Source organism: Hetaerina americana, unplaced genomic scaffold (genome assembly GCF_022747635.1).
Source record: "Hetaerina americana unplaced genomic scaffold, ioHetAmer1.1.p SCAF_6, whole genome shotgun sequence".
In the NCBI taxonomy this organism is placed as follows: domain Eukaryota; kingdom Metazoa; phylum Arthropoda; class Insecta; order Odonata; family Calopterygidae; genus Hetaerina; species Hetaerina americana.
In genome coordinates this window covers 7,440,276-7,463,716 of record NW_027287205.1, presented here as the reverse complement: position 1 = coordinate 7,463,716, position 23,441 = coordinate 7,440,276, and the positions used below count along the sequence as shown (strand labels likewise).

At 36.5% G+C, this 23,441-nt stretch overlaps 1 protein-coding gene across 1 annotated transcript in view; it reads right to left on the bottom strand.

Moving 5' to 3' along the window:
• The window catches only part of kl-3 (dynein heavy chain 8, axonemal kl-3), a 141,973-nt gene that overhangs the window by 56,328 nt on the left and 62,204 nt on the right, over positions 1-23,441 (bottom strand). Inside the window, exons 36-47 of the mRNA XM_071593917.1 lie at positions 23,002-23,253; positions 14,150-14,336; positions 13,903-14,042; positions 12,825-13,148; positions 12,342-12,678; positions 11,977-12,247; positions 8,635-8,835; positions 8,288-8,533; positions 7,945-8,098; positions 7,690-7,854; positions 5,034-5,260; positions 187-409 (exon numbers count right to left, since the gene is read on the bottom strand). Of these exons, the coding sequence (XP_071450018.1) occupies positions 187-409; positions 5,034-5,260; positions 7,690-7,854; positions 7,945-8,098; positions 8,288-8,533; positions 8,635-8,835; positions 11,977-12,247; positions 12,342-12,678; positions 12,825-13,148; positions 13,903-14,042; positions 14,150-14,336; positions 23,002-23,253 (2,727 nt within the window). The remainder of the gene's footprint in view (positions 1-186; positions 410-5,033; positions 5,261-7,689; positions 7,855-7,944; positions 8,099-8,287; positions 8,534-8,634; positions 8,836-11,976; positions 12,248-12,341; positions 12,679-12,824; positions 13,149-13,902; positions 14,043-14,149; positions 14,337-23,001; positions 23,254-23,441) is intronic.

Below are 23,441 nucleotides of genomic sequence, written 5' to 3'. Positions count from 1 at the left end.
TTAGAACTCACACTGGCCATGTAAAAAAGTAAGTAACTACTTAATCTGCAAGTATGAAATAGTGGTAGAAAAAAGATAAGTAAAGTTATATGAACACAGCACAAGTTATATATTGAACACAGCACAAGAGGAATCAATGGTAAAGAATGGCACACTTGATAAAAAATGGGGTTGAAGAATACTCACCTTTTCAACAACTTTGCTAGACTCTTCAATTATCACTCTTTTATCCTTCAGTTCTACATACAATTCATCAACGCTCTCTTTAGCTTCAAGCAGCTTATTAAGACCAATTGTCATACGATCACTTAGGACAGATATACTGTTACGTCTCTCAGTATATATTTTCTTATATCCATCCAAAAATGTGAGATAGGACTTAGGAGTCACATGAGTTTGCCTCCGAAACCTGTTAGTAAATAAATTGCATTTTAGAATTTATCGTCTATCGTTTGGAGGAGTACAATAACTATACTCTGAATATTTTTCATTGCTTATTCCAGAATATGTAGCATCTCTTTCCTAACTACTTCCCCATGTAAGTACAAATAAGGCCTAGACAATTTTTCAATACTAATGATCTTAGTAGTCCCTCCCATGGACTATGACCTCTTTGTGGTGGAAGGGCTGGTGAGTACCAATGATCCCTAGAACTGTGCTGGTGGGAGCAATGATAATTGCTCCTGTTAGGGTCACCCATTCCAGATAGGTTGAAGGATAGGAACCAGACCAAAGGTAGTCTGTACAGCATCTGCTCCTCAGTGAAGTGGCTACAAAAGAATCTGACCCCGGTAGACCAGCCATTGAGTGATGGCGTCATATTAAAAACACTATTGAGGAAGGCAAAGGCAAACCACTCCAATCATTAACCCCAAGATTTTTATGTTGGGCAGTATGGTGAACTAAGGGTCTCTCCCAAATCAGTTGTGTGCCATGCCTTGCAGCGGGAGAGGCAATGCTTCCAAGGTTGTCATCTCACAAAAGCCTTGCAAATCAAAACCAAAAGAAGGACAGAATATGCAGAAGAAGAAGACCGAATTAGTTTGAATAGGAACTAGGAATGCTAGGAAAATGTGAAAGCAGGAAAATTAAATAATATAAATCGAGAGATGGAAAGAGGAAATATAGATATTTTAGGTTTATGTGAGGTTAGATAGAAGGATAGTGGGGATTACTGGAGTGATAATTATAGAGTAATAATATATATCAGAGGATATGAGAGCCAATGAGGGGTTGGCATAATATTGAATAAAGAGGTAGAAAGGAGCGTAGTCAACATAGAACAAGCAATGGATAGAATATTACTAGTAAAGATAAAGGCAGAACTGATGGACTTAGTCATTGTTCAGGTATACATGCCACCAAGCAACTGTTAGGGAGAAGAAGTCAATATAGTATACAATCAGTTCAAGGATATAATTGTGTATGTTTCTGCAGGAAAACAATTGATAGTCATGGGGGATTAGAATGTGACCATAGGCAAAGGAAGAAATGGTGATGAGGTGGTGGACTATGGTTTAGGTAGGAGGAGAAAACAGTTGAGTTCTGCAGGACACAGGGGTTAATCATCACCAACACTTGGTTTAGACACCACAAAAGGTGTAGGTATACATGGAAAATGTCAGGTGACTCAGAAAGGAATAAGTTAGATTATATCATGGTTAGGCACAGATTTAGGAACAGTGCGATCAATATGCACAGCTTCATGGAAGCAGATGCGGACTCTGATTACAATTTGGTTGTTATGAAGTGTAGGGCTTCCCACCCTGAGGGCGCGAGTTCAAATCCCGGCGGTGTTGAATATTTTTCAGAGGTATCTCGATCCCTACTTGAGGTGCTTTGTGGAGGGCACTTTGAGTGAGTACGCCGTCCGTCGGATGGGACGTTAAACTGCGGACCCCTTGGCGCCTTTCGTAAAGAGTAGGCTAATGCCGACGCCGGGTTTCTCTCCACCCTTCATCCTTTCCTGTCCATCCCCTATGGCGCAAATGACCTTAGCTGTCGGTCGCCTCCCCTCAAAACTACTACTACTGAAGTGTAGCATCTGTTTCAGTACAATAAGTGGATTAAATGGATTAACAAGGAAGGAGCATCAGCAGACTGGGGAGAAAATCATGGATGAGGGAAAAAAGCTGAGTACTATCGAGGAAAAATGGAAATATATCAAAAACGTTATATCAAAAGCTGCAAAAAAACTACAAGAACTGTTAATGGGAAAAGGACAAGACCACCATGGGTCATGGATGAGATGATTAGAAAGACAAATATGAGAAGGCAATGCAAAATTTAAAAACACAGTAAAGTGAAAGAAAGTGCAAAGAGTAAATTAATAAATTGAAATGGGTAACAAACAGAGAAAAAGAAGCGTGGTGGAAGATGCATTGCAAGGGTATGGAAATTTTACAGAGGAAGGGTGAAATTGGTGTACTATACAGGAAGGTTTAAACACTGTTGGAAGTAACAAGGGAAATTTTGGGCTAATAATCAGATATAAGTCGGGAAAAATATTAGTTGAACAAGAGAACAAGCAAAAGAGATGGAAGGAATGTATAGAAGAATTGTATGGTAAAGAATTTAGGTCGACAAGGTTAGACATAGAAAGAGAATATGAAGTAGACGAAGATAATAAGAAATGGAATTAAATAAGGCTGCGGGTATAAACAACATCCTTCTATTCATTCATTACTATTCATGGGTGATTAATGTTATTAATTTCTTCATTTCTGTTTCACTAACATAAAAATATATATACTATGTGAAAAATAATTATTACAATGTATTCGAGAACTGTAAATTAAGTAATGAGGCTGATTTTTGAAAAATTTTTTCATTCAAATAGAATTACAATTTGATAATGCCACCCTCAAAATAACTTCCTTCTGAAGACATACAGGGCTGGAGATGGTTCTTCCACTTTGCATAGCAGTGCTGGAACTCGATACTGGAATAGCCTTCAGCTGGTCAGTTACAGCTGTTTAAATGTTTACGAATGTCCCAAAATGAGTTCCCTTGAGGTAATTTTTCAACTTCAGGAGGACACAAAGCCACAAGGACTCAAGTCAGGTGAATAAGGAGGCTGAGGAGCCACAGGAATGTTTTTCCTGGCCAAAAACTACTTGTCCTTTTGGTCTCGGGAAAGGTTTTTTGGAACCATTTCTGTGCAGATTTTTCTCATCCCCAATTCATTGATCTAAATCTGATGAACAGCGGTGTGAGTCCAATGCAACTCTTCCCCAATCATTCTGACTGTCAGCCGACGATCTGAACGCACAAGATCCCAGATTCCCTTGACATTCTCATTGGTTCTTGAAGATGAAGGCCTTCCGCTCCGTGGTTCATCTTCAATCCACTCTCTTCCTTCTCAAAATGCCTTAAACCACCAAAAAACCTGGGCTCTTGACAAAACACTATCTCCGTTGGCCTGCTGAAGTTTAGCATGAGTTCCCATTGCACTGTGCCCAAGTCTGAAGCAAAACCTGATCAATGACAGCATTGCTCGAAATTGATGTCATTCATTTTTAGAACACAATAGAAAAAACTGTTTCACAAAAAAAATTGCAATGGACAACCAAATAATTAGAGCGAGTTAAAATCCGTACTAAAGGCAGATCACATGTTCCCCTGCCATCCCTCCAAGCCCAGCACCTCCAGTGTTGCCAGATCAAATGCTACATTGCCGGTCCCATTACCTAATATACTGACCTCTTATGTATCTTTCTTCTTATTCATAGGGTTTCCGCAGGCTTTTCACACCTCCTTTCTCTTCTTGGATGCTAAGTGTACGAGGGTGGTTCAATAAGTACCAGTGTTTGACGACAAAGGGTATTCCTGAGGGAAGTTTATGCTATCATCATGTGCTGCCATCTATCAAACGACTAATAAATTTCAGACTGATTTAAAGGTTAGCTTGGATTTGGCACCCATTCGAGTAAGACGTGTTTCGTGATTTTCACTAAGATGGAAAAAGAGCAGTATCTTTGGGTTATTCACTTTTTGTTTTTGGATGGGAAGAAATGCAAGGAGATAAAAGCAAAGTTGAATGCTGTTTATGGGGACACTTCGCCATCTCTGACCACAGTTAGATATTGGTTCAATGAATTTAAACGTAGGCGAACATCTGTTTTTGATGAGGAGAGACCAGGACGTCCGGCAGAAGTGGTTACCGAGGAAATCATTCAAAAAGTCCACGCCATGATTCTCGCTGATCGACGTACGAAAGTACGTGAAGTAGCAGAGGCCATGGGTGTGTCGACCGGAATGGCAATTGATATTTTACATGATAAATTGGCAATGAAAAAATTGTCGGCCCGATGGGTGCCATGATTGCTCACGGTAGACAACAACACACCAGTACATTCATCCGGAGTTGTCGCCGCCAAACTGCATGAACTACGTCATGAATTGCTGCCACACCCCCCGTATTCCCCTGATCTGGCTCCCTGCAACTTTTGCTTATCCTCTTACATGAAGAAATGGCTCACGGGAAAAAAATTTAGCTCAAACGAGGAAGTTATCACCGAGACAGGCGTATTTTGAAGAGTTCGTCAAATCCTATTTTTTGGAGGGGTTCAGAAAATGGCCAGATCATTGGGAGAAGTGTATCTTTCTAAAAGGGGACTATGTTGAAAAATAAAAAAATCTTTTTGGAAAAATGGTTTCTTCATATCTAACACGGGTACTTATTGAACCGCCCTCGTATGCACATGTATTGTGTATGAACATAATCATAAATTTCATGGCTACTATAATATGTATAGTATACGATGATGGGTTAAATGGAAGAAGGGACCATTCGACCTCCATTTTTACCAAGCAAAGACCTCCATCCATCTATCCTTATGAAATAACCATTTCAAGAATGAGAGTGGTTTGAAATGAAGAAGGAGAGTATGAACATATAATGAACATTTGTGGAATGATTGCCTGATCTGTGGAATGATAGCAATCCTGGTGGATTTTAAATAATAATGGAATTTTCTTTGTATTAAATTAATCAGTATAAAATTAAAATTAGAATGAAATAATAGGATTACCTGTCAAAATAAGATATGCATTTCTCAGCAACACCATTATGAATATCACCCACAAATTGGATCACTTGCTCTTTAACAGTTTCAGTGCAACTAATTGGGAAGTCAATTAAGAAATGTTCAGAAACTGCCTCCAACGCATCTTTAGGCCAACTTGAAAACCAGTCCATTGTGCAGCCAGATATGAGACCTGGGAATTTCAAAGCCCTACTTCGAAATTTTTCACCAACCTGAAAATACGGAACAATATAAGACCTAATAATGAGCGTCAGGAAGATCCTGGGTGCGTAGGAGAATGCCCAGTGTTATGACTACCAAGCAATAGCATTAAGAAGTAAGAAAGAGGCCTGCATATTGGCATTTTGAAGGTCTCCTCTACATTTAACAGGTATATAATATGAGTGTTATTCAGAAAGTAAGGAAATTTTTTTCTGTACACTTTATCAGCAGAGATAATTAGAAAAAACTATTCTTACAACTTATATGCATTTTAAGCCACATACTTTTCTATGTAATCACCATTCATATTCAAACACTTATCATAGTGTTGTACCTGTTTTTGTATCCCTGTTTCATTCTTGGTTTGTGCCAAGTTAATGAACCAGCTAGCAATGACCACTTTTAGTTTGTCATCATTTTCAAAGCACGTTCTGTCTAAAAATTCTTTCAGTTTTGGAAAAAGGTGGTATTTCTTGGGCATCACCTTTTTTGGGAAATTATTGAACACCCCAAAAACAGTCCATATTTGACACCTAGTGATTATTGCGGTATCACTAATTGGTCAACTTGAGCAATTGTTTTTATTTGAACATGCCTTTGAAGCTCAGATCAGATCATAAAAGCAAAATACTATGTTGTAGGTGTATTTTTGCAAGGTTACTGAATAATCATAAATTGCAAGTCAGGAAGTGTGTTCCTGTTAATAGCTGACATTGATCTCCCTGTCTATAGCTCCATTTCAAATAAAAAATATGAAAATAAGGTTCAAATGATCTGAATAGTAAAGCACAGGGATGTTGACCCTTTTGGCAATTGAGTGCCAAAGTTTATGAAATAAAGATCACACTCTTGACCCTCGTGCCAGCCCATCAAGTGAGATATTGATTATTTGTACAACCACGAGAGGCATAAGGAGTTTTTACAATTAAAATAACAATTTTAAATGGAATTCACTACTATTTGTTTTGAAGTTTAAATATTTCATTAGAGGTTTAAGGCAAGTATATGAATTAAATATTATAGAAAATCCCTATCAGTCATTTATTAGAACTTCTTCTTCTTGGGATATGAAATAGCATTTTTTGAGAGGAATTAAGTCATATTTGCAATTATTTTGTTTATTCTAGAGAAGTTCAGGGAAAAAATTCATTTATTTTAAGTTATTAAAATTACATTCAATCAAAGAAAGAGAACACTACAGTTGTGGTATCGAAGCAATCAATATATTCTGGCTGATGCAAACAATACAATAGTCTCGCTCTGTCACATAGTAAGACATATTAGGACAATATTTAGAGTGGGTTGATGCAAATAGAAACAAAGTATATAACAAGGAAAACATCTGACCACTCTAAGTCAAAGGGATTGTGGTGGTGCCACTAACTTATATGGCACTCTTCTTTGTTTCTCCAACTAAGTCCGATCAATTTTAATTGCTTTACTGACCTTGTAATCTAAACTCACCGTGGAATTACCCGTAGCGCCCTTCCAGCTCTGCTGGGCACTTTGGGCACTCGTGACATAGGTTCATCACCCTCGGCCTAGCATATCTTATTTTTAAAAAACTAAGCTGTCATGGGGCTCAACATTCTGTTTTGGAGACACATACTTTTTGTTTAATAATAATAATATTGTTATAGTTAAGGTCTATAGAGTAATATAACAACATTATGTACCTGTAAAGTATCAACTATACAAATATACAAAAAATGAAGAATATTGACTATACATGTATGCTTAAAGTCAAGCACTCAAACTATGGCATTAATTGCAAAAGTTTTACAAAAAATTAATAGCTGCGATATCCTTGATAAGGTGCTCTTTCGGAGAAAAAAATTTCAGTTCTCTAATTCCTTCTTAAATAAGCAGTGGTCAGCCTCATTGGTATGAAACCTAACCGAGGAATTCATTGGCTTGAAACTTACAGAATTCTGACGAGTGGTGGGTCTTGTAGCTCACCCATGCTGACACTTCATAAACACCTCAATAATTGCATTGATTTTATGCCATTGGGCAATTTATTGGTCATTGAGGTTGCGAGACATGGACTCTTTTAAGACAGGAAATACATAATTAAAGGTTACTATTGCTGTGGATTGCATTGCCAAATCATGCATTTGATGGTTTATGGGGATTGAGGGTTTTAAGGTATGGCCAGTGTACAGTTTAAGATAACAAGAGAAGGAAGTAAAAGTACCAATGGCCTGCTTTTGAAATAGGGGTCTACCAAGGATATAGGTTAGATGATCATCTTAGCAGTAAGAACCTGTTTTTGTGAGGTGAAATGAAGTTTAAGGAGTAGGGCAGAGCAGAATATCCAAATGAATTTTGAGATGCTAAAACATTAAGCTATCTAGATCCTTATTTTTTGGTGAAAATGTGTACCTCAGATATTATCATTCCAATCACAGTAAAATATCTATGTATTATGATGACTTACCGGGGAAAAGCAGAGGGCAATATGAAGATTGGTTCTAGCTCGTGAGATGAAGAAACTGTAAAGGTTATCATTGGATGGTGGAATTTTGGGTTGAACCTTTTTCATCACCGGCACCAATTCTGACTGAATTTCATCTAATTCGTCCTTAGCAAACAAATTGGCCACCTTTAAAAGGGAATTGTGCAACATTTGAGTTTTAAATATGCTTTCAAAAAGTTATGCAGATATGGTATAAAACAACATAAAATTGCTTACCTCACCAGAACTGAGAACATTATTTAAGTACTCCAAAAATGCTTCATCTTTTATTTCATTGTCAGTGAATATGAATGAAATCCCATTACCATCAAAGCCAGACACTCTGTACAAATGTTTGAGATCATCCATCAAATTTGAAACATTATAAGATCTAAAAATCAGAAATAAAAAAACATTTATAACTGGAAACCCGTCCATACAATGGGATCTGGATTAACATATTAAATTATCAACCATTACATTGCCTTGCCTGCTTATTTATCAAGGGTTAGAGAGAGGTAAAGTTCACAAAAGCAGATGGTATTTGCTTTATATTATAATAATTTCTAAGTATACCCACCGTGTCAGTGTTATCTGATATATTTTATAGCCAGCTATAAATGATGCTAATCTTGTCAGGGATTGCTTTCCAGAACCACCGACACCAACTAAAAGTGCATTTCCCCTCGGGGTGCGTATAATTCTTGATATTTTCATTAAATGAACCAATGCATCATGGAAAAAGACTATGTCCATTTTGGCACCTCTAACCACTTCATTATAACTTGCCATATACTGAAGTATTTTATCACGGACAAACTTAAAGCTTGGGAGAAACAAGTAAATTAAAAATGAGTTAATTTCTCATTTACCCAGCTAAGGCTTAATGCCAAAAAAGGTTTTTAATGCCAAAAAGATGACATCTACCTGGGGATTTCTTCATATATTTTGGGTGGTTCTAAAGATATTTCTTCGCCTTCTTCTCCAGTGGCTTCTGGTGGGTCCCTTAAGAAATCAACAAAGTATGTTGACTCTTCTGGTAAATGCTCATACAAATCTCCCAACTCTTCCTTTGCAATACTCATTAGATTTTTTTCAAACCATTCCCTATCATCAGCATTGGTGAATCTAAAATAAATATAAAATATTCTATTGTTTCAGGCTTCACTTCGTGGAAGTATTTAATTTCCATTACTAAAAAGAAAGAAAGACTCGTACTCGTAAAATCTGTGGAAAAGTACGAGTCTTTCTTTCTTTTTAGTAATGTAAATATAAAATGAATGAAACATAGTCAACTATTTATTATCATCATATGGAGTATAAAATAAGATAGAAATAACTGCAATATTAATTAGCATGTCATAAAAAGCAAATTTTTTTCCAATGGACCAATTCATGGGTGGAATATAAAATGAATTCCATCAAAAGATTATCAAGAGATCGAATCAAAAACAATTTTTTTCATTAAAGCAGATTCCTAATCAACTATTAATTAAGTCTGACATGAAAGTCAGGAAAGAGCAATTCATGAATTAAATTGCTTGTAGTAAACAACCTCATTTTTACTCATATTAATTTCCATACAATAATTTTCACAATCTACATTATTCAGCCTACCTTTATTACCGATAACTCTGCAATATAAATCCTAAAAAGACTCCCTTCAACAGCCTCCAAGTCAATCTTTATTCGAAACAAGATTACCACTCTTATTCTTTATCATAGTCATCGTCTGTTTGTATAAATGGAACGTTCTTTTTATGAAAGAACATGACATGTCCGTTCATTGAAGCACTTCAGTCGCACACTTAATGCATAGTTTTACAAATGAAAAGTTGATTGAACACCAGAATTATGTACGTCATATAGTTGAATAAAACATGCAATCACAGGACATGGGAATAGCCAATGCAGAAAGAAGTTCTCTAACATTTGGTATTCCCCTAACACAAACCATAGTAATAAAAGGGGAGAGGACTTTTACCCTGAGAGTAGCATGTGATAGAAAGAGCAAGTTTACTGTCATGCTGGGTACCTTATAGGGATGGATGGAAAATACCTCCATATTTAATGTTTAACCCTCTTAGTGCGGCGGGGATTCCAGGGGTACTAGTGAGAAGTACGAAGGGTAATTTAAGAAAATGTATCACCTTAGGAAAAAAAACATTATGAAGTTATTTGTTTAGATATAATTTGTTTATTTTAAAATAAAATATTGTAGTTAATAATGATGTAATACATTTACATCATCTGAAAAATAAATGTAATTATTACAGTATTATAAATTTGAAGAATATTTTTTTAGCAATAATATTTTGATTTTTAGACACAATACTAATACTTTTTTAGAAACATTTTTCAATAAAACTACGATATTTAAATATAATAAAGAATCAAAAAGACATGCAGGAAATATTATAAATAAGTAAAGAAAAACCAGTGAATTGCACATTTTTTTGTCAGCCTCTGCATAGTTCGATTTTGTTGAAAGGCTGATCTCCCTGAGTCAAATTGGGACTTTTCCCCTTTCCTTGAGACTGCGGCAATGTGCTTACAATCTAAAGGCAGCAAAAAACCAAGTTCTAAGTCACAGAGAACTGCTGACAATGTAATCCAATACACAGGGCGCAATTGATTAGATAGGATGGACGGCAAGAGAAACCAAAATGATTACAAAGCAGTGCTCTCATTTCCATCGTATCAATAAAGTCTGAATAAGCAGCTATATATCAACACCACCACACCATAACACATTCAAGAGATTACAGATGAAAACAGATTAGTAGCCTTTCATTGGCTTTTCAAAGTGGAAAGACCACTCAGAAAAAAACGAGCAAATAATTAGGCTTAGCTTCCCAACATGTACAAAAATGAACGAAAAATTATATTAAGAATTATACTATTTGAAAAGCATTTAAAATTGCTAATAAAAAATTAAAAAATTAGTTATGTAATTCTATGGAATTCAAACTATCGATAGCACAAACCCCATAAATTATTAAAGAAAAAACCATAAGTGACAACGATTTAAACAATAGCCTACGCAAGAGCCGATATATCGGCCCACCGCACTTTTCGCCAGGGATACGAAAGCTGATATATCGGTCCGCCGCACTAAGAGGGTTAATAGGAAGACTCCCTGAGAATGTGGTAATTATTTATTAAACCAGGAAAAAATCAAGAGAGATGGGAAGAATACACACAAATTCTAAGTATATGGCAAAGATACTGGGCCAGGACACTTAGACATAGAGAATATTAAGTAGATGGGGATAGCTTAGGTCGAGGCATACCTGATTGCAGGATGGAAAGGGCATTAGGGGAATTGAAATCAAGAACGACCATAGGCATAGATAATATTTGAATTCCTTGAGGATTTAGGAAAGCATGGAAGAAACAGTTATTACGAACTAATTTGTAGAATGTATGAGGGAGAAATCTGGCCAGAAGATTTTGCCAGTACAGTGTTAGTTTCCCTCCCAAATTTGTAAAAGGCAGCCAGCCATATGTGAGGGCTACAGAATTATAATTTTGATTTTGCACGCAGCTGAAGTGGTTTACAGGATCATCATTAAGAGAGATGAGGGAAAGTGATTAGTCAATAATAGATAGGAACAGTAAGTAAAATCAGAACAGTTTACCTACCTAGGAAGTGTTTTGGATCAAAATAGTCAAAGTAGTAGAGATATAAGAAGAAGAATTGCAGTAGGCAAAGAAGCTTTCAAAATGAGAAGAGAATTGATGACAGAGATGAGTAATGACACAAAAAAATGGCCTTTGAAAGTGTAGATATGCAGTGTGCAGGAGTTATAGAGTTTTGCCCTGTGTGGAGAGATGATTGTTGAGAAAGCAGGTTGAAAGGTGAAGATTGGAGGCTTTAACAATGTGGGTGTGACTATAGATGGAAAAGGGAAGTGGAGAGAAAGAAAAGCAAACAAAGAAGTCCTAGGAATGGTGGGGGAGGAGAGAGGATTGTAGGAGGAAATCCAAAGGATGCAGGAAAAATGTATAAAAAGCATTTTTAGGAGCAATGTGATGTTGAAGACTGTGATAGAGGGGAGAATGTTAGGCAAGGAAGCAATACATGGGTAGGAATAGGGTAGATATGTTGGATGAAATGAAGGAAGCATGAGAAATTGAAGAAAGGTTTGTTGTGTTGCTGGGTGTGTCGGGTCGTGATTTATTAGGAGCAGCACATACCAAACTTCATTTTTAGTAATTCTTTTACATCACCTACAACTATTGAAATAAATAAAACATGATACATACCTGTCAGCAATAACACGAGTGCATTCATGCTTCCATAAACTGAGAAAGTCACGTGTGGTCTGGCATTCTTCACCCTTCACGTATAATATTCCTTCCCAAATCCTGGAAAGATCTCTTAAGTTGAAGATGTAGTGGAATTTAGCAGGAGTTGGGAGCATTTTAGCTTTCACTTTCTGCCACAGGATTCTAGTAAGGGGCACGACAATACTGGGAAGTGAGACGATCTCTTCATTGAATCTTGAGGGGCAAAAGTAACCCATGCTAATGGCACCTAATTGAATAATTACAACATAAATAAAATGAATACATGATATAAAAATTAATGAGATAAAAGGCAAAAATAAATCCAATCAAAGCCAGTTTACCAAATATTTTATCCATGGAAGTATTTGATGGAAGGGTGCAATTAAATATGTTGAAACGCCTCTTCAGACGAGGTGGAATGTCGTTTCGTCCACCCCCTGGGTGTATCATGGCTGCCAAAAACTGAACATCAACTATATAGGAAAAGTCACCAGGTTTATCCAAAGAATAGAATCCCCCGGCTTCCATCAGCTGCCTCACGATCTCATTAGTCACTTGGTCGCCCCATTCATTAACTACTGGCATGTTGATGTCATCAATGAAAATAGTCATTTTGCGGCCTGCTGGTGGACCATATGTCGTTCCAACACGCTTATCAACATAACTTTCTATGATGCGCTGGAATCATAATGCATCGCAAGAAAAGGATTTTCATCAATTAAAGGCATATTAATTACATAATAATTTTCCACAATTAAACTTTGACCACAGCATTTCTGTCGCTACCCACAAAAGATTAACAACAATCAATTGCTCCCACTAACCTGAAACATATTAGGTGTTGATGCAGAGGAAAAATTAAAGCTTTTACTCAAATGATACTCCGGGTCATAATTTGACATATAACCTTTGAGCATTACTGTTTTTGCAGTGCCCTGTTCTCCAATCAAAAGCACTGCTTTGTACTGCTTAGCAATTGTATTTATCAAAAATGCTGTTCGAACATTGTCAACGTTTGGCACCAATATTGATGAATATTCTGGAATTGAGTCTGACGGATACAAGTAATCCTCAACACGTACTTTCCAATGCTCCCACTCTCCACTGGAACTCACCACATATTCAAATATAGTTTCCCCTGGCTTTACCTTTGTAGAAAAACCTTTGTTAGAGACATAGAAGTCATGGATGCAATATAGTTGCAAATAAAACTAGAATTAAAAATGCATGCGATTATGAAAATAAAAACTGAAAGCAGCAGTAACTAATAAAATATTTTAACCTTCTAATTCAAATGAAATAGTTACAAATATATTTTGACTAACTGGCAGCTTTTTAATGTAGCAGCATGAAATAAAGGTAAAATTGTAAATATTAATAAGATTTAAAACACTTAAAGATGTAGACTGTTAAACATCTCGGCAGCTTTAATAATTTCTTAAATGGTAAAGATATCTATTTTTAAGCCTGACTAATCATTCATTAAGCACTATTGAGACCTAAAGGATACTTTGGAAAATGCCTGAGTATCACTTGGGTCTCAGCCCTGATTCCACTCAATGTAGAAATAAGGCTGATGAATTGAGTGTCAGAGGCATCAAGCACCCTTAAACCAGCACTGTTGGCCAATCATTTCTGATGCAATAATTAGAAGATGAGCCAGTATAAGTCAAAGCACATCTTTGGCTCTTAGTTGCAATCCCAGTCAACAAATATGATCCTCAAGAGGCAGCAAACATGCCATTGGGTATGGACAATGTTACTACACATCTTTTCTAAATGCTGTTGCAGTAAGTAATAGCTTGACGAGGTTAATGGTTGCAGGTTGAAGTTCAACTTTCTGGTAGGCAAGCAAATTAAGCTAAGTGTAGCATTATAGGAAGGTGTAAGGAATAAAAACACCTTTGGCCAATCCAATTTTGAGGGATGTGCCCGGATGAAACCCTCCATTTTCACCCTGTCATCCAATTCCAGCACAGCTCCCAAACTCCACATGAGCGCAAAAAGAAAAAGGCGCTCCAAGTGAAATGGTTCTATTGGCCCTGAAATAGGCAAATGCCCATATTTAGTCTTTCCAATAGCATTTTGAAAAGAGCCCCAATATTAAAAACATGGGAATTTTCAAAACATGATACAATCATTGACTCACCCGACTCTTCAGGTGATGGTATAAGGCCATCTAATAAGTCTCCACATTGTCTAATGTACATGCTCTCCAGGATTTTCATCTTAGCACTGAGCTTTATTTGAACAAAAGAGTGTAAGTCTTCAAAAATTTTATCAAAGAAATTCCATAAGATATCAGCTTCATTATTGGGGCGAGTTTTGAGCCATCCCTAAAGAAATAAGATTTTATGAAAGAAACACACCTTGTATACAGTGTGAAAAAAGTATGGCAACTTGTTTGGAATCAAATATTAAAGAATTCTTAAATTATAAGATGAAATAATGGTGCTTATTGTTAATATTTGATCTTAAATAAAACATAATTGTTATAGGCAACGTCTTAACACTTTGTCATGTAACCTGCTTAACATGCCTGTTCCCCAGGTAATGTGACCACCTTGGAGACAAGTTACCTGGATGACGGGAGCAGTAGAACTTGAGTGCTAGTGCAAGAACGACCCAAAAACCATATGTGCCCACAAGGACATGCCCTGATGGGTGAGGAACAGACAAAAGAGTGTGTGGACAAGTTTCCTCTGTCCCCAACCGAAAAAACCCTTCACCCTTATTGAATTTAAATACCTAATATTTTTGATGGCCTTGAGAGTCCCCGGTTTCCGTTGGGGTTCCTACTGTCGGAGATATGATTTTGATCTCCCAGAATGCTCAATGTGTCTTAGGGGCAGTTTAAAGAGGAATGCCACGTTTAACACTCAGGAGGATAACCATGATGGTAGGAATGCCAACGGAAAATACATCAATTATATATACTTCGCAGAACAATCGAAAAGTTTAACCACAGGGGTTCCACAATACTGGATGAGCAGGATTCATCTCAAAGTGGTAAAGTTTTTTTGTAAGTGGCTCTAAATTAAAACTTTTTGATTACAGTCTATATTAAAGCAGATGATGTCCCAGATGAAATAAAATTAGTTGTTAAGGCATAGAAAAAACAAATATAAATATGTAAATATGCAGGAAATCATCAAATGTTTTAAAAAGCAGGTATATGTAGTAGAAGTAGTATGTTACTTGGAGTATATGTATTTGTTTTTTCTGTTTTTATTGTTGGGTAGTCTACCATTAAAGTTAGGTTTTGGATGGACAGAGACCAAGCACATCTACATTTCTCAGCCTCACCTAACAAAAGACAACCTGACAACCCAGAAATAAATTATGATCAGAATAAACATCTGCTCCTGGGGAACTACCAAATAATTACTCTATTCCTGAATTGCCACCTCGCCATAAATAATTGAAATCAGCCTAACTGATATCTCTCTAAATCGCCAAGTATTTCCTCATTACAGGTTCACATGGTTTGCATGAAAAGTATCTCGAAAAGTTTTGGAGAAGTAGATTTATTTCAGATATTGCTACAATGGCTCAAAATTCTTCGAAATACATCTCTTCAGCACCAACACACTTTTGCCAGTAGCTTTTCCACAACTTGAAGGCTCTCTGGAAAGCAGATTCCAGAAGGTCCTTAAGGGTATGCGTGCAAACTTCTTTGATGGCAATTGAGGTCCCATGGTGGTTTCCTTTGAGGGAGAATTTCACTTTTGGGATTAGGAAAGTCTGCTTGTGCCAAGTCGGGACTGTAAGGGGGCGGAAAATAGTTGCAGAAGGTCTTCGCAAGCAGACACTTGACTCTGCTGTTGGCCATCCGTCAAGACCTTCGTGATGAGTTTAGTGCAGATCTTTTGAAATGCCAAATTTTAAGGGATAATGGTGTGCACTGCCATCTTATCAATGCCAATATACAATCTGCGACCATGGGCACACTTAACCAACCGTCTGAATTCAGCACTTCACACAGACATCAGGAAAATATCGTTACCCATACTTTTTATGCAAACCTTGTATATCTATTCTACACATCCATTGTGGTGTTTCAACCAGGTACTCATCATTATAAAGCCATGTCGCCCTCAGAACTCTCACCTTTCTCCCAATGGTGTTTCCTGGTTCCTAAACTGTGAGCCCCTACCTCACTCCCATCCCTTGCTTCACCTTCTGTTTAGTTTCAATCCTCCATCACTACCAAATTTTTCCTCCCAGAAACACATATAATTATTTTCTCTTTTTGATTGATTAAATACCCCGTTTATTTCTTCATCCCAATGATTAATTGTTTGGATGCAGACCCGAATAATCACCTCCTACCAACCCTGCTGACTCTCTTTCCTTCTGCTTACTACATAACTATTGTTTCAGTGAGATTTGTTGTTTCTTTATGGAATTGTTACAACATATTGAAAAAGAGAAGTAATTTTGTAATTCCACAAAAACTTTATTTAAAACAAGACCTAGGCTTCAACGTTGGACGTCATCATCACCTGAGTGTGCAATTACATTGTTACTTCTTTCTCTCAATACATTGCTTCAGTGTTTCCTGCAATCCTTCCATCTAACCTCACATAGCTGGAAAATATCTACACATATATTTCCTCTCTCCATCACCCACTTTATACTGTTGCATTGGGCAACGAAGCTTTCACAAGGAGGAGGGAATTGACGACAAGGTAAATAACTGTTGAGTCGGGCGTTAAGGAAAGACTCTCCAAAACTTTGGCAGGGGCTGGGTTTGTACATTACAGAAACATATAAGCTGAAGCAAAAAAAAGTCATTAAGTGGAGTTTTTTGAGTTTTGGATGTGCAGAAGGATGGAAAAGGTGCAATGGACCTAAGGGAAAATGAACAAGGAATTGCCAGGCATGGCGGGGGATAGGAGAGGATTGTTGGGAGAAATTTAAACAAGAGAAGAAATATGGATAGGGGGCATTTTGATTGGCGTTAGGATGTTGGCAACTGTCCTTGAGCATATAATGTTTGGCCAACAAGAAGGGAGAAGGAATAAGAAAGGCATGTTGGTTGGGATGACAGAGGGTACGAAGTACGCAGAATTGAGGAAGGATTAATTGTAGTGTTGGATGTCAGGTTGTTTTGCTAGGTTAGGCAAAGAAATGAATCATACCATTACACATACGAGTATGTATAGTCTGGCTCCATCCAAAACCTACTCTCAACGGCAGAACACCAATAGTAATAACCATATGGATTTCGGTTTACCCTCAAAGCTTTTTCGTAATTTATGTTGCATATGCTGTAGGATAAAATATTATTATGGCAGCATGAATGTTTCTTTTTACTGTTGATTAAGGAAGTAAATCACCAACTAAATCAGAAATACGGAAAGTATGGAATGTTTTCTAAGACGATTTGAATATCTCTATCCAAACAAATACAATCGCTTATTTTTTAAATAATAAAATCCTTTTCTACCATCTGTACTTATTTTTCATACAAGCATGAAATTCTCAATGCAGTAAATATGCTATTTACACATATTATCACTAATAATAGAGGAAGTAACAATTATTGATCCATATTAAGATTTGAAAAGATAATAAACGCATATTAAGCAATTTTTTCATCGTCACAAATAGTTTTTTTAGTGACAACTTCATGTTTACATGCTTTTGACTGAAAATTCTTAATCAACTAAAATCTCCCAGTGGAGGTTTTGTTGAAGAGACATAGCTTTTTGTGAAATGACCTGAAAGTGCCGATTAAAACTTCAGATTTCTATTTAACTCATTACGTTTATTATGTGTATGTGCTCATCAAATTAAGCAATTTTATATATTATGCTATTGGGAATACACGCAATACTTATAATTGGCTATGAGTTCTTTTCAAATCCAATCAGATAGCTCTGTATTAAATTGGACAACTGATGGCTTCCATTCGTACTTTATCAATATTATTTTTCAGTTTCTACTGACTAAATAAATAGTGGTTTTATCCTTTGGAGCAGTCTAGTTATTTTGTTATAAATGGAGAACAGAAAACTGATACATTTATAAGGTAGCTAGCGATAGGTATATAAAATTTTGCAATATGTAAACATTTAGAGACACAATACTTTGCCAAAAATGTAGAAATAAATAATATCACTTTAAGTCACAGGACCAAATCATGACTTCCAGTTTGAATTTAGAAGAAATTTGAAGTGATGATTTACTGCATTCATTTAAAGATTCCATTTTGATGCATCTACACTACAAAGCAAGTAAATTTCTAATTCCTTGGCATGAACTTGCTTTGAATTTTTGAATGTAGCTTTCATTTACAGATGTTTCAGAAATTGTAGTATCAAATTACAAGTTTTTGCTGAAATTAGCGTACAACACAAGTCTGGAAATATATCTTTACATACATGAAGAAAAATTTAGCCTCAGGATGAGGAATTAAGGATCAGGTAAAAAAAGAATTTGTAAATAAAAATACAATCCAGCAAAAATACATTTTCCTCTCTACAGATGGTGGTAGTAGAGGAAAATAGGAAGATAATAACGAAAATATTGTAGTGGGAGAGCTGTGAAGACCACATGGATCTAATGGAAAAGCAAAGTATGTTTGGACATAATGGACAAATGTGGAAAATGTGGAAATTGATTGAGAAAGCATAAACTCATCAGATATACACTTGAAGTACCTCATCTTGCTCAAGATAAAAGTGGAAAGAAAAGAAAATATGAAGAACTTCTCTTGATGGGATCCTTCTGTGACGACTCATCTGAATTACTTTAAAAAGATTCATGGCAAACATCTTGAAGATATGAAAGCAAATAAAGGTGAGCTCATGAATAGGTTATCAGATCAAATATGAGAATCAAGGAGATCTGCATGAAATAATAATAATAGTTTTTATTTGCCCGACGATCTCGGTACATACATGTTCCAAGATATACCGCATGTCAATGATCATAACATAACATAATATACATACAAAACATAGTTACATGCTCAGAAATTCATCAATGGAGTAGATTAAATGTGACATGAAAAACTCCCTCACTTTAAAATTAAAAGTGGACATTTTTTACATACTCTTGATAACCTGAGGAAGGTTGTCATACAATGTGAGTCCCATGTTCTGGGGGGAAAAACTGGACTTGCAAGTTCTTATGAAGGTCACATGTAGATGACTACAGGTCCTAGTATAATGGCTGTGAATGCTATTGTTATTGGTATATAATGAAAAAAGGCATTTAGCATAAACAATAGCACTTAGCATATACACATAGGGAAGAGGGAGAATACAAAGTTTTTTGAAGAGGGGGCGACATGGAGCTCTGAGGGGTGCATTGCACATTAGTCTTAGTATCCACTTATGGATTTTAAATACAACATGAGCACAGGGTAATGGGCCCCAAAAAAGAATACTAAAAATTACATGGGCGTAAAACTCACCATAATAGATTGACATAAGTACTTCATTATTGACAGTTAGCCTGAAAGAATGTGCCAAATAGCACACTAAACATAGTTTTCTGCGTAAACTAGAAATATGGCTATCCCAGTTTAGTCTACTATCCAGGGTAACACCCAGGAAGGAGGCATTATCACTCCTTGGAATGATCACATTGTCAAAAGACAATGAAATATCTGTTAGAGGCTTATTTTTGTTTACAAAGTATCTTAAATTTGTTTTATCCTTATGAATATGAAGAAAATTACAATCACACCACTCTTGCAAAAGGTGGACAGTATTGTTAGCACTTGATACCAGGCTGTTGATTGAAGAGACAGACACTAAGACATTTGTGTCATCCGCATACAGTCTGGGAAGGGTACTATGTATATAATTAAGCATCCTTGGTAGTTCATTTATACATATGGGAAAAAGCACTGGGCCTAGAACAGATCCCTGGGGAATCCCGCAGGATATTGTTTTTGCAGGGGATACATGAGATATTCCATCTTTCATAACACGTACACTCTGTTGTCTGTTGTTTAGAAAAGATTTAATCCAATTAAATGGAGTATCTCTTATGCCAGATTCTTGAAGTTTCAGCAATAACATACGATGATTGACACAATCAAAGTCCTTGGAGAAATCAAATAATAAAACAAAAGATTCCAGTTTATTGTCTAGGTCAGACAATATTTTGTTAATACAGTGGTAGGTAGCAGTGGTAATGGGCATGGATTTTCTAAATCCATGCTGGGAGGTTGATAACAGTTTGTGCAATTCAAGGTATGATATTAATTGAAAATAAAAAATTAATTCAAAAATTTTATCGAATTGATTAAGTACAGATATTGGTCGATAAGAGCTCATGTGCTATTTACTTCCTTTACCTTTGTAAAGGGGGATTACTTTGGTGCTTTTAAGGGATGATGGAAACTGACCAAGCCTAAGAGATTCATTGACTAAGAATAAAAGAGGGGGTTTCATGACATCAAAGGATTTTTTAATGATGATAAAAGGAATGCCATCTGGACCAGTGGTGTACTGATTTCCCAATTTGTTTAAGATATTAGTTAATTCAATGTCAGAGCATGAGCAGAGAAATAGGGAATTACATTGGCTTGATGTTTGTCTTTGAGAGCTTTGTTTAGTCACGTTGGGTGAATGATGTGATGTGAAAAAGTCATCAAAAGCCATGGCATTATCAGAACTATCCTCAAGTATGTTACCTTGAGAGTCCAGTAATCTGAGATTGGGGGTTTATGATTTAGGAAATTTTGACTTCTTGATAATTTTCCATATTTCTTTTGATATGTTTCCAGCATTATATATTCTACAATCATTATTAGTTCTTTTTGCATTTTGAAGAAGACATTTGTAATTCTTTCTCATTGCCTTGTATTCGAGAGGTTCAATAGGAACCGATCTGTTTTTGTAATAGAGAGCCATGTTTTTCATGACCCTGGATGCATACTGGATTTCATCAGTGACCCATGACTTTCTGCCCTTAGACAGAGACAAATTTTTAATTTTAACCGGTAATACAGGAAAACAAAAATTAAAATAGGATAAATAGGTTGAGTAAAAACAATTAAAACCATCTTCAAAGGAGCTCATGGAGTAAACATTGGTCCAATCAAGAGACATAAGCAGATTGCAGAAAGCATTTACATACTCATCAGAGAACTTTCTCCTGTATTTTGTTATCATCTTGTCAGAGGCATTGGTGCAGAATGTGGAAAGTAATGGATAGTAGTCTGAAATATGGGATATTATAACCTTGGTTTTCACGAATTGATAATCAATATTTGTAAAAATATTATCGATGGCAGATGCAGAAGTAGGGATGACTCAGGTGGGTTTGTCAGTAGTTACATTTAAGTTATACAGGGAAAGAACATCTAATAGTGCTGATTTTTCTTTGGTGCTATGAAGGAGGTCACAATTAAAGTCACCAGTGACAATTAATAGGGGTTTATCAACTGAGTTATAAACATTGTCCAGCATGCTGGAAAATTTATCAATAAACACATTGAAATTACCATAAGGAGAGCGATATATAGTTAAGATAAAAAAACTAATATTACAGAAGTGGGCAATAGTCACACTGGATTCGAACACCTGTTCAACATTGAGACAATTATATGGAGAGGTTACAGAGCTAAAGGTTAAGTTCACAGAAACAAGAACTAGAACTCCACCATTTTTGAGTGTGGATCGGCAGAAAGCATCGACCACAACATAGCCAGATAACTGGAAAGAAGCGAGTTCATTAGCCGGGAACCAATGCTCATTAAGGCAAATTACATCAGGCTGATGATGAGAGATAAGCACTTCCATGTCAAGTTGTTTGTTCCGCAGACACTGAATGTTAACATGAAGGACATTCAAACTTCGTGCCAACTCACCTGTAATTTTGGGCGATGTTTGGGAAAAAAAAAGTTTCCCCAATAAACATATTTAGGCCAAAAATCAGGTGTGAGTAGTTTAGCACCCAGATCATCACTTACGGTAATGCGAAATGAGGCATACTCTCCTAGTGTAACCACAAGTTGTTCAATATTGGGAGTAACATTTGCGGAGTCGGGCAATTCGTCTTTAATATACTGAAGTACACTTTCCTTCGTGGTATTTTTGGGAAGGTTCCAGATATGCCCATGAGAGAGTTTGGGAATGCCCTTAAGCGAGGACTCCTTGATAGAGGTGCCCATGCTTGGGGCTGGGCGACGTTTGCGTTTAGCTTTGACGATAGTGAAAGCGTCATTGCTAGCTGAAGCTGGATTCACATCATCACTATCACCACACAATTCATCACGTAAATGATTCGCACTTTGATTAGAAGGATCGGTGGTAATGGTGTTAGAAGCTTCAACGGAGGAATCAATGGGCAATTCACTTTTTCTACTTGCTTGTAGCGTTACAGGCCGTTTGTAGGAAGTTGCTACAGGTAGTGGTGTTTTAGACGACGGAAATGCAGATTTAGCCGCATCCGAGAATGTAGCATTTTTATGTTGCCTCAGAATGGTGGGCTCTTGAGTAGATTTGAGGTTATTTAGTTCTTCTTTCAGCATTTGAATATCAGCAGCCATGTTGCCAATATTAAAAGCCGATGCCCGGCAAGAAAAGCATTTCCAGAAAATGTCATGGCACTCAGAAAACGCTTTCAGAGAGAGCTCAGCGAGCCCTGAGCATTTAGAATGAAAATTGTGAGGGCAATAGATGCATTGAACAGATTTAATCGTAACACCGATCAAGTTATTACACACGCCACATTGCGGACCACAACCAACGGCCGCCATATTGTAACCCAGGTTGATCTGTATAAAGTATTAGGTATAATTATCTGAATAAGAATAATTGTAATTGTAAATTATTTTGGGAAATATATTTCTATGGTCATATTCAAGTATTCAAAATAGGACTTGGTTAAAGGAAAAAAACTTGTAACTTGATTCATCAAATTAACGTGAGGTAAAGTTATGGTAATAACCCATTAATGAGAAAAAGAGGATAATAATTCTCATCAACAATTATTATACTCCTGGGTGCATGAGTAGATTGTCTGACCACTTGCCTTAATGATAGGGCCCCAACTGAGCACTGAGGAACTCATGAAAACCATTCCCATCCGAGATACAGTGGCAGGGGAAGCATTATCAACATTGTCTGGCTCAAACACTATCTTGCTGTTTGGAGCCATGACAATACGGTCCCCATTGGCCAACGTCAAAGTTTTATTATCATCCAGAACTGAATTAAGGTTCTCGATCCACACGGCATCTACTGGACCATCCAATACCAACCAAATATATTCACTTTTTTTGACCTGTACAGACAAAACACACAACAGACATACATAATATCATTAGATAATAATCAAATTTTGTTTGCTGAATTTATAAATTAAGAACTGAGGAGAGTATTGATGCCACAATCAATGTACATCACAGTTTTTAATCATACATGTATGTAAAAGAATGACCATTAATGGTGGTCACCATGAATTGCTTAGAA